The sequence below is a fragment of the Anguilla rostrata genome, chromosome 3 (assembly GCF_018555375.3).
Source record: "Anguilla rostrata isolate EN2019 chromosome 3, ASM1855537v3, whole genome shotgun sequence".
Lineage (NCBI taxonomy): Eukaryota > Metazoa > Chordata > Actinopteri > Anguilliformes > Anguillidae > Anguilla > Anguilla rostrata.
Window position 1 is genome coordinate 11,366,276 of NC_057935.1, and position 12,000 is coordinate 11,378,275.

Below are 12,000 nucleotides of genomic sequence, written 5' to 3' on the forward strand. Positions count from 1 at the left end.
GCATATAAAATATTAATCTAAATCAACAAGGCCAAACAGCCAATGGCATCGTCCGGGAAATGGAATACTTGTTCATATTTCTGTATCACAGTCAATGATTCAAATGACAGTGTATCGGTTGCCATATACTGTAACAGTACACTCATAAGCATTAATAAGTATGCGTTATTAATACAGATATAAACCAAAGATGATGTTTGTGAATGTAAATCGGGACTAAACACAGTTTCTGCTGACTGTACAGCATGTCCGTCCATCTGTTTCCACCGCTGTCTGTCCAAGCTTCCTGTCCAACTGAGGTCCCCAGCCCCAGCACAGGAAGGACGGTACACCCCCAAGCGCTGACTCGGAATCAGTTTCACGTCTTTTGCACAAAATGATTCAGGTCAGGATTAGGGGCTCGGCTGACAGATCCAGGATCAGCACTTTTGGGGGTGGGTGGGGGGGAGGGGGGGGTGAATGCCATCTCCATTGGATGCCTGGAGGGTCACGAGGGCAGCGGTGGGCTGATCAGATTGAAACAATAGCAGATTCAGCTGCCGTCACACCGCTCCTCTGCCGTGTCTTGGCAGATTGAGGCTCGACTTTGCCGTGTATCGGCTGATCCAATAATGTGCGGGGAAGGGATCAGAAAAGGGATGGCAATATAATCTCCCTGTAAGCGTGGCTCTCAATCCACCCATATCAGCCCTCGTGATAAAAATAAAAAATACAGACACGCCGCCGATTGGTGGAGAAAGGACGGGGAGGCAAGAGAATCCGCATGAAATCTTGGCCTGCAGGCACAGTTTGTAATAAATCGAAAATCTCACAAGGCCAAAACCCAGACACAAGAGGTGTCATTTCGAATGCAAATACTGAGAACCCCCTCAAACAAGTGTGCAATCAGTCAAGGGAAGGCTTCGCTTGAGCATCCATAATCTTAATTTCTCAGGTAAACACAATGAGCTGCGGGAACAGAATTTAACCGAGCACTCATGCATCATTGCTGAAAGTGCTCCAGGCAACCAGCACTGAGCTATTTCTACTGCACAGCAGTTTAGCTTATTTACATTCTAGGCGCTGCTCATGGGCACAGTGCACATTGGCAGAAGGACACAAGATATACTGCCCGAACCGAACGGTCGCCCGGTCCCCCCCCCCCCTTGGTTCAGCTGACCCCCGATCTGCGATTGGCGATGTAGCGCCTGGCTATTGTGCAAACCGTTCCCCAGCTCTAGGGCTGATCTGAGATCAGCCTTGATAAGGAAGCGCAGACGAACATTGCGGACCGCGACAAACCTCTCCAAGATCCCTCCGTTTGTTCTAATCCGCGCGGTCGATGGTGTGCTGACACGTCTATCCCTCAGTAGCTCTCCGCTCTAATCCTAGCGTGGCTGCATCTTGCTGTTACGTCACAGTGCAACACAATGAGTACACAAAGGAGGTGAAAGCCGCACGCTATAATCCTAGGTGGGGAAAGCTATCTGGCCGACCGTGATTAGAAATGAAGCACAGCATCCACGCGGTGCAGTGCTCAGTGCTAAATCAACCATAAAAATATAAACCATAACAGTTATGTGTCTCCAATGTGGCCAAAGCTGGGTCGTATTAACTCTGTTACAGTTTAATTAACACTGGGAATTTTACTTTTGCAGGGATTCACTCATGTTTTGGTTACAGTTATCAAGGCACGAGCTAAATAAATGCTTAATGTATTGTTCCTCACCAGAAATCTGCAGTCAGTAATCTAGCTGCCTTCTCTTGGTAAAATCGTTCATGAGTCGTGACAGAGCTAGCTCCTCTCTTTGACCACTTCATGATCTGAAGAGGATGGGCATTGGATTTTACCCACGCTCCTCTCTCTCTTCTGTAGCAGTTTCTGCCCATTTCACCTTCTGCACACCGGAGAGGCAGCTCCTAAGATCAGTCCTCCAGGACAGATTTAGTTTTTATTGCACCACCCCTCCCACCCTCCCCTTGCGTTCTGAGCAGATTGATTGAGACACTAATAGTCTGTGACAATGGCATTACTGAGGGCAGACTGAACCTGCATAAACCTGGCAAAAGGGAGCACAGTAACTTCAGCAGAGGGGAGGTAATTCATGTGGTCGGATGAGCAGAAACGGGAAACGCGACGTAGCGGACAGAGCACTGACACCGGACGCGGGTTTGGTCACGTTATATTGGGCAAGGTGCTTTCATCCTCAGTATTTCAGACCTTGTTAAGGTAGGAGGGGGGGGGGGGGGGCGTGTTTGAATGAAGAATTTTTTGCAGGGGATTGGGGGAGGAGGGAGGGGGGCGGGGAGCCAGATGAGGACTTGGACAGAAGATGAGGTTTGACTTATATAACTGAATAAGCCAACACACACGGGGAGCGTTCAGCAGAGGGACCTTTCTCTCGCAGTGCAGTTATCTGTTTAGGAGGTGAAGACATATCGTCTGTGACAGCACAACATCGGCGGAAAAGTTTCTTCGGCGTGAAAACCTTTCACATCTAATGATACCTATCATACACTAATTTACGGCTTCTAAAAGGAGGCTTCGCCTTTCACACCTGACACTCGTTTGATTCTGTCTAAATAGGAACTAATTACAACCTCAGCACAAAATTGTTCACAGTGTGCAAATTTCTTATTAAAATTTTAAAAAGAATTTATAAAAATATTTTTGTTCAAAGGGTGCCTGTTGGCTAGCTTGTCTCCTTAATGGGAAAGAAAAATTCAATTTTGACATTCACCCAATGAAATAATATGAACGTTTAGTACCATTCTTATTTGGATCAATCATTAGTTGAAATTTGGTGAGAAAAATGGCAACAAACACAAAGATTCTGCTCCAAATCAGAATGAAAAATGAATGAACTGTCTAAAAAAAAAAAGACAAAAGAAGACTTGCAAAAATGCAAGAGAAGACTTTCAGATATTATAAAAATCAAGAAACATTCTCATGAACCTCAGTTCAAACTTACATAAAATGTAGTACAATATACATTTTTGAGTCTTTCTGTATAAGTTACTGAGGAAAAAAATTAGAAGCATTGACTTTAAAATAGAATTTTACAATTCTGTACTCATTTGTAAAGTGCAGAATGAATTCAGGTCTACTTTTTTTTGCGTATTTCACTGATATGAACAGTGATTTATGTGGTCAACATGACAAATAACTACATCATCAAGCAAATCAATCACTAAATGATTATCCTGGCAACATACTTGCCCCCCAATAAACTATATAGGATGTCAATGGTTTGTTGAGTGACAGGGCCTATGTTGATGGATGAAACACATGTTACCCAGCATTGGCAGCATACACCCACATTTTATGGAAAGAGGGAGTCACTGCAACTTTTTTTCAATAGGGTTTTTCTTTTGCATTCTGATTGGAAGTTCACACATACATGCAGTATTGTATGAATATATTCACCAAGGTTTAATAAAAATGATTGACCTCTTGAATTATTATTCCATGATAAAAATGACATCAAAGATGCCAGTGTGTATCCAGGCCGAGGGATAGATCTATGGGGTCGAGTATTAAATGATAAAGTCCCAAATTATAGCATGAAAGCATGACTACGAGAAGGCAAGCAAGATAACCGAATTAACAATCCACAAATACCTCGAACCTTACACAAAAGAATGAACTCGGATCCTAAAATTAGACATGGTGTGAAGCGTGTGAAGAAGAGAGAGAGATTTCAGAAGGAAATGAGACACTATATGTACCACAATTTAGCCAGAATCTCAGACATCCACAAGTGAACATGCCTTCTTAACAATCCAAAAGCTGTTCATTCCATCATTCCATCTGTGCCGTGTTATTTTTTGGAATGGTTATTATTGTCATTGTTGCTTTTGTCATCAAAGTAATTAACACCCATTGTCTCCATTTTAACTGACGCATTGTTTTTGACAGCTGTGGTAAATTGCTCCCTTGACAATTCCAGCGGTAAGCCTTGTATTCTCAAATATGTTTGGACAAAGAAAAAAATATCTTTATTCCCACCACATTTAAATAATCCCTGTGGGAAAAAAAACAACTCGTTAATTTCACTGCTCCCTCGTCTTTAAAAAACAACAAATAAATAATGCATAAAACATCTGCACAATGACTATCGACACCTCTAAAAATAAAGACACCGGAGTTCTATTTTTTCCTTCCGTGCGCTATTCCCCGGAGCCCCGGCCGGCGCTGTGAATGCTCGAAACGCAGACTTCCCTCGGTTTAAAAATTTAGCATTCAGTTGCCTAGCAACGTAGGCCTCAAAGGGACTTGAATGCGGGTACAGGCTTCTGCCTGCATCCTTTTAAGGAATGGCAAGAGAGAGGGAGAGATATATATATGGGGTGTGAAGAGCTTTGACGAGGAGGTTTGGGGGGAAAAAGTTTTGCCTGTTTATTGCATTCATAAAAATACACCTTCATTGTTTATTTGCCACATACTTTGATCTGAATATTTCATAAAATAACTGCTAAGAATTATCCCACCTGATGTTAAGGACATAAAGGTGGTAGTGGTAGAGAACCTGGATAGCCAATACAAGCTTAAAATAGGGAACAGTTAGTTTAGTCAATGAATTAACCAATTATTATAAATACATGTGTTCATTCAACATTTTGTCACTAGTATAAATGTTTAGCTTTTGCAGTTTTAATAAGCGCAAATATGCAGGTAAAAACAAGTGAATATACCGTGTGAGCTAGAGGTGTACAATATACTGCAAAAATACTGAAAAAGCTTAAATTTGATGAACTGCGACGAAGATGCCCAATTAGAAGCAGAGTGGCTGTTCGTCTGGCAGCGCGGTTTGCAAACATGACATACTGTCTGCTTGAACAAATAAACAAAAAGTCAGTGCCAAAGCTTAAGAGCGTCCTCTTCACAGACAAACACCTTGTTACCGTGGATTCCTGGGACAGTGCATGCTTTGCCTGCATTGATTCGTCTGTCAAATTTCAAATGCCTGCCTCAATTTTGCACACAATGCTCTCCACCCCTCTCCTCACACATCCCTGTGATTACATCCTTTCAAAGAGTCTCTATCACAGATTAGATATTGAACTCTTGAATAATTTATAGTGAACATTCTGTACACCGGCCAAGGTTCAACAGACAATTCTACTTCTTAACATCAGAATAGCTTTACTCTTGAAAGCTTAAATAATGAGAGGCGCTCTTTAAATGAAGCAGGGTGGAATGCAGACTGCATCATCTAGTTTTTTGTCATGTGGTCCAGATAAAAGGACATACTTATTTGGTGCAAACGCTCTACGGCTCTATAACTCAAATCGCGGCCTTCGATGGCCAAGAATGGCTGGTTTTCCACCTGCTCTTTACCTGGGAGTCAGGTGTGAAGACTGTCTGGCCAATCAGTAGCACTAATTGTTCAGTTAATTCCCTGGGTTAATTGCCAGATTTGGATTTTGGGGCCAGTGTGTGGGTGAATGGTGTGGGTGTCCTGCGATTGATCGGCGACCGATCCAGGGTGTATTCCTGCCTCTTGCCCAATGAACGCTGGGATAGCCTGGGATAGACGCCAGCACCCCTCGCAACCCTGCCCAGGAATAAATGGCTATATATAGTAGATGGATGAATGGACTTTACAGTACATACATTAAAGAGAGCCAAAGGCTTCTCGCCTATGGGAATAGTGCTTGCTTTAGATAGCCAACAATGTGTGATTGGAATCAAACCCAGAATACATACAAACTGTGTATTTCTTCTGAAAACCCAACATGCAAGATGTCTGTGCCAGTTATATCCAACAGAGGCAACACAAAGAAGAAATACAAATGTGGCAACTTGGCTTACAAGAGTAATCAATACTGATTGCATTAAATATATGCTGCGGTGCTATATATATGCAAGCCTTACGAAGGCATCAAACTGCTGGCTGCCATAACGCCAGCCCTCATCCCATTTATAACCGCTGAGAAAGACAAACAGAGAGCATTTCCCTGTTTTGCCTGGTGGTTTGCCCATGGATGGAGGCTGCTTCTATAATTACCACAATCTCTGTTTCATGTGGGGGAGAGATTCCCAGCCGGACTGAGTCATAATGCATACACGCGTGCGCGTGCACGCACGCACACATACACACATGCACGCACATACACACACACACGCATGCATGCAAGTACACACGCATCTGTACGCACAAGCACTACACACCCATAAACACACACACACACACACACACTACAAGCATCCTTAGGGCAAATATGAACAGAAATGCATACACTAGGGCATGGTCAAAGACAAACACACACACATACATACGCACATGTGCACAGACAAACATATGTGTGCATTACTATTCTACAGAGACCCTTGGAAAAGTAGGGCGTAGAATAGGCATAGGCATTTAACATCAATATTCGGTCACTCTCAAAACTACTGGATACTGGATAGATCACTTTACTCAGTGTGTGCCAATTACTCCGTGTTGCTCTCTCTCTCTGAGGAAAGCTCAACTTTTCTTCCTGTCATTTGCGCGCGAGTGAGCGCATGTGAGAGCTGACACAAAAAAAAAGAATTCCAGGAAATTAGACGTCTGCTTCTGTTTGAACTGACAGCCAAGAGCGTGAGCAGGGAAGATGAGTTTGTTTCGGCCGTCTCCCCTCTCCTGCTCTGCTGACCCACAGCTCTCTAGGGCCTAGCGGAGTCTGAGGCGTGTAATCACACGATAGCCACCATTACCACCGTACTGCTCAAAAATACATCTTCATAGTGGCGAAAGTGTCCAAGGGACTGAGCACCAGAGGTGGGTAACCCGGCTTCAAAGAGTAGAAGTACTAGCCATGTATTTCCTCCACCAACATGCACTAAACCAGCTGATTCTAATTAGCACAACTCTTCAGCCAGGTAGGAGAACTAATTAGTGTAATCAGCTGGTTTAGTGCATGCTGGTGGAGCAAATACATGGTTAGTACTTCTACTCTTTGAAGCCGGGTTACCCACCTCTGCTGAGCACTGGTTAGCAGGTTAACAGGCTAGCAGAATTAGCACAGCATTGAAAATTTGGTCTTTAATGAGGGGGTGGGGGGGGGGGGGAGTTGAGGATTGAGCTTTAGTAATAGTGACGAGCTGATGAGCTGTGATTCAAAGTACACCATCGTAAAAAAACCCTCAAGTAAGGCCAAATAATTTCAATGGTACACATATGGAAGCATTAAGTTATTGCAAAGATGTCCAGGCAACATTTGAGAAAAGTTGTGAATATTTATTGAATTACTGAACACTGAAACAATTGACAAAGCAAGCTCAATTATGCCTTTTGGGAGATAACAACATTGTTTTCCATTCTGAGTATGACTGGGCGTGGCATGGGAACTAGAGGTGTGACCAACACTTTGTCAACTGCATGTTTTTAATTTGTGTCAAAAAAGAAGTGATAAGATAATGAACATAATGAACGAGTTTACACTTCCTAAAAAGACATGCAATGTATAAATTGTGCTGTGTTGTTTAACAGAGAATGTTTGCTTTATTCCAGAAAAACAGCATGGCCCAATGAAATGTCTTTGGCTACATCAATTTGTTTTTACATGTAGTTGAGCCAATTCTGAACTATACATAAAAATATAATTCCCTATAAATCTATTTACTAGATTTGAGGTTAAACTAGTTTTAGATAAAGGGCATAGCTTCTGCTCACTTAACCACACAAAATATGGCTACACGTCACATATGCAGGCTTATCTCTGTGAACCTGACTGCAAGAACGGAGGGTTACAGTAGTCAATCTCAAAGGATTTCACATGCATTCATAGCACATGCTTTCACTGTACATGACTGAAATGCAACTGAGCAAGCAAATTCTGATTCACATATCAAATCATGATTGCAAAATTCACAGATCATACATTCAAAAAACACAACAAGTCAAATTATACATTTCTATCAGAGAAATGTTAATGTATCTCTGCGAGTTGTACTGTATGTATGAGTGTCAGGACAGTACTGGCTATAATCACATCGCATATTCTCCTGATACAAGATGGTTGACAAACTACGCGAGTGGTTTGTCAGCCATCAATGAAAATGAAATTCAATTTATGCTGACATACAGGCAACATACAAAAACATGCCACCTTCTAGCTGCATCAAGGAATGCGGTGAAGAACTTCATGCCGAAAACACACAGCGCTTACCGGCACGGGGCAGATCGATGGTGTGGTTCTGCTCCTCTTCCTGCATGAGTCTGCGCGTGGGCCAGTCAGCGATGGGGTCCTCTCCAGAGAGGGTGCTGGGGTGCTCTGAGTCTGTGAAGGGTGGGGGGTGGAGAGCAGGGCAGCACAGAGAAGGAGACCGTCACGTTTGCATTTGCAGACTGTTGCCAACCATCATATCATCCCACAAATACTCTCAAATTGATTAAAAAAAAAAAAAAAAAAAACAGGCTCCTGAGTGGCCTGACCTGTAAAGCTGCTCGTTCTTGCCTAGTGGTAACCAAATATGTTCCTGGAGATCTATCACCCTGTAGGTTTTCACTTCAGCCTTAATCTGGCACACCTGACTCTACTAATTAGCAGCACAACGCAACTGTTGAATGAGGTGTGCTTTGTTTAGGCTGGAGTGAAAACCTACCTACCTACCTACCAGGGTTGGTTGCCACTGGACTAGCCACAGGCTGGAAATGCAGATGAAAGCCAGGGGTGTGTTTGCCAGCTAATGATCTGCAACAATGAAAAATACAAAGACTATGACACAAGAAGTTCATTATATAAGGGACCCCCAAGTGACTTATCTGTTAAGGCACTTCGGTGCAGGACAAAATGCTGTACTGAGGCTTGTATTCAATCGACATTTGTCCTTTTTAGTGATTGCTGAACTCACCAAACTGTGTTTGCCAAGAATAGAAAATAATTATTTCTTTCGTTCTTTAAATTGTCAGTCAGTGAGCACATGTTGATTGGCCACATCGTCACCCGGCAATGGAGGGTTCCTATTGGCACGATATCTCCTGACTCAGTGGCAATTTCTCCCTCTGATTGGACTCCTGCAGCCTGCCAGTGCCATTTGTGCAGCACCCCGGAGCACAAAATTGCAGCAATTCAAGCTGGTGTATTTCGGAGCGCAATTCAGCTGGTGCCTTTCTTGTGTAATTCCAAGTGATTATTGGCCTTGGTTACAGATCTTATTTTTAAATTCTGCTTCTCTGAGAGAAGACTGAGGGCCAGGTCCACTGAAGCAGTGCATGTGCAATGCAGGCAGGAATATCCCACAAAACACCCATAGCTACATTTCACTATCTAGTTGTAAAATGTGAAATTTTAATGACATCAGTACCTATCTTTGATACATATGCAGTTCTCTATATGCATATGCACATATTGCATGAATGCAACAGAGGTGCATTTTGGTCATTTTTAACATTATGTATTGAACACCATCAAATTGAATGAAGATAATGTTTTTTTGCAGTTAATTAAAACCATTTTAGTTTTAATCAACAGCAAATTATGAAATTTGCATTCATCGTTGCACCCCTGGCAACAAACCAATGGCCCTAGATAACAAGTCTTTAATATTTTTATTAACATGTTTAATATTCTGCCTCATATCTAGCTGCTTTTACATGGGGCTGGTTGTGCAATAATGCACATGGAAGAAATTAAAGCTAGTGCCACTTGTTCAATTTACCTGACGGGTTTATCTTGATTAATCATGAGTTTATTCAAGACCCCCAAGTAGACAACATATAAATGATTGACATATTTGCTAAATATATATGATTGCCATTTAAAGACTATAAACCATAAAGCACAACAACAGTATGAACAGCATAAAAATGAGCTGTCAAAATAGGTTTCTACCACAAAATGTGTTAAACAATGAAACCTCTTTGACATCAAACACAGTATGAACCCCCTTAGCCAATTCAGCAATACACAGCACAGTTTGTCTACTTTAGATCTGCTCTTAATGCGCCTACTTTACCCTCATAGTGTCCTTGTGATTGTCGATTGAATTACCTACCTATGTGTCAACAACTTTAAGAAATGCATTTTCTTTGCTTAATTACTTAATTGTAGTCTAGAGAATACTAGTAAAATGCTGATTAACTTTTCAAAACTAATTCTTCTCATTTTTGAGATTCCATTGAATATCCCTGCCTTAAACATTTCATAAAAAAAAAAAAAACATGACTGAAGGATGTAAATAAAACTTTTATTTGATCTGAAGATATAAGATTCTGAATTTGTATGTTTCTAAAGAAAGACCATAAAAAAAACAAGGAATAAGCTGTCTTCCGCGCACTATAAACAGCAAATTGTGCACTGTGTGCACAAATTGTGCTCAAATTCAATTTTAATATCCAAAATGAAAAATCTAACTGTACAGTATATTAGGATGGAGGAAGCCATTTTAAAGATTCTGGGCTTGTGTTTTTTGTTTTTATTCATTTCTGTTCACTAATCATGGAACAATGCAGATGACCTTGAAGTATAAAATCAGACAAAAACAAGAAAACTATTTCAGTTTTATCACAACAGCATTACCTTTCCTCGTGGCATCAGCAATTATAAACGAGAAGTAACATTTCTATCCAGAAAAATGTTAAAATGAATTCTAAAGCCAAAAAGATTCTAGCAATAAAGCAAAAGGAGAGTGACAGGAAGTCTGCCAAGCGGTGACCATGTTGTTTTACCATGGTACCAAAGCCAAGCCAACTGTGACATATTTGGGAGACTCAGTTATATATACAATATATATATTTCATGACCCCCGTTACCACCTCTGCACTCCCACAAAATGTATGTGTGTGTGTGCGTGTGTGTGTGTGTGTGTCTGTGTGTGTGTGTGGAGGAAATTTGGTAAGATTGGTGCAATCCTAAAAACAGAATCTCGCCAGATTGCAGGAGACAAAAAAAATCCCCAAAAATACCAAAAAAAGTGGAGTGTGGATCGCAAGCAGCAGGGAAAAAAAATGGCCATCAGGCTGAGTGAGATGAACAGACCCAGAGACAGAGAAAATGTGTTCCTCCACCTTCAAACCGTGCACAACCAGATGCCAACAATCGCTTGCCAATCCTCAGAAGCTAGCAGTCATTAAATCCACACAAATCAATCAATAAAACAGCCCTTCAAACACTTTCTTTACATCTCCTCTGGTTCCCATAGAAACCTGGCCCAAGCCATTCACAGAAAAGGGGTTGTCTGGATCCAGTTGTGAATTAGGATAGGCTTGTCAGGCTAAGCCAGCCCTCATTTGCATCGTAAACTAATCAGATCCAAAAATAGCCTCAATAGGCTGACAGCAGGCTCATTACCATGTCTGTGTAGGGACTCGTTTTTTTTTAAATGAGAGGTTTATAAACAGGACATCGGGAGAGATTCTGAACGTATCAAAAAAAGACGACCCATCAAAAAACAGATCTTCCCAAGAAAGTCCAGGTGTTCTTGTCAGGTTTATTACCATGAGCAAGTGGCTACAAGCAATATTCAGACCTACTGATGCAAAAAAAAAAAAAAATCCCAACGCCTTGTATAGGTTTATTTAAAATGAGGACAAAAACAAGGACTTTACAAAACAGTACAAGTTAATTAACTCATCTTGAAGAAGATTTCAGACCTGATTCCACTACAAGCAAAAGTACCTGAGTTCTCCAAACGTGCTATACAGTAAATATGCCATATCAAAAACAAATACTCACACATATATCCATTTTGGTTTGTCCTTTGCAGAGGTAGCATGGTCGTGCGTCAGTTTCAAAACCTGGAGCTTGTATGCTACAAAATTTAGCTCCATGTTTTTCTCCCTATCAACGGCTTTAATGTGTGAAACAAAACCAAATGTATTACCAGTGGCAAGCAATAATTTCAAATTTACTTAAGATGTTTAACAAAAGAAAAAAAAACTCTTTTGAAAATACATTTATCTCCCTTTAGTTAGAACAAATTGTTCATTATCACCCATTCAGTAACTCCAACTGTCCTGTACAGCATGCTATCTGTAAATATACTGTAGGATCTACCTATTAGAATAGATTCCTATGGTACATAGTGTTCAC

General features: G+C 41.3%; 1 protein-coding gene across 1 annotated transcript in view; it reads right to left on the reverse strand.

Moving 5' to 3' along the window:
- slc24a6a (solute carrier family 24 member 6a) overlaps positions 1–12,000 on the reverse strand; it is a 39,337-nt gene that overhangs the window by 18,797 nt on the left and 8,540 nt on the right. The window contains exon 2 of the mRNA XM_064326104.1: positions 8,137–8,247. Within this exon, the coding sequence (XP_064182174.1) occupies positions 8,137–8,247 (111 nt within the window). The remainder of the gene's footprint in view (positions 1–8,136; positions 8,248–12,000) is intronic.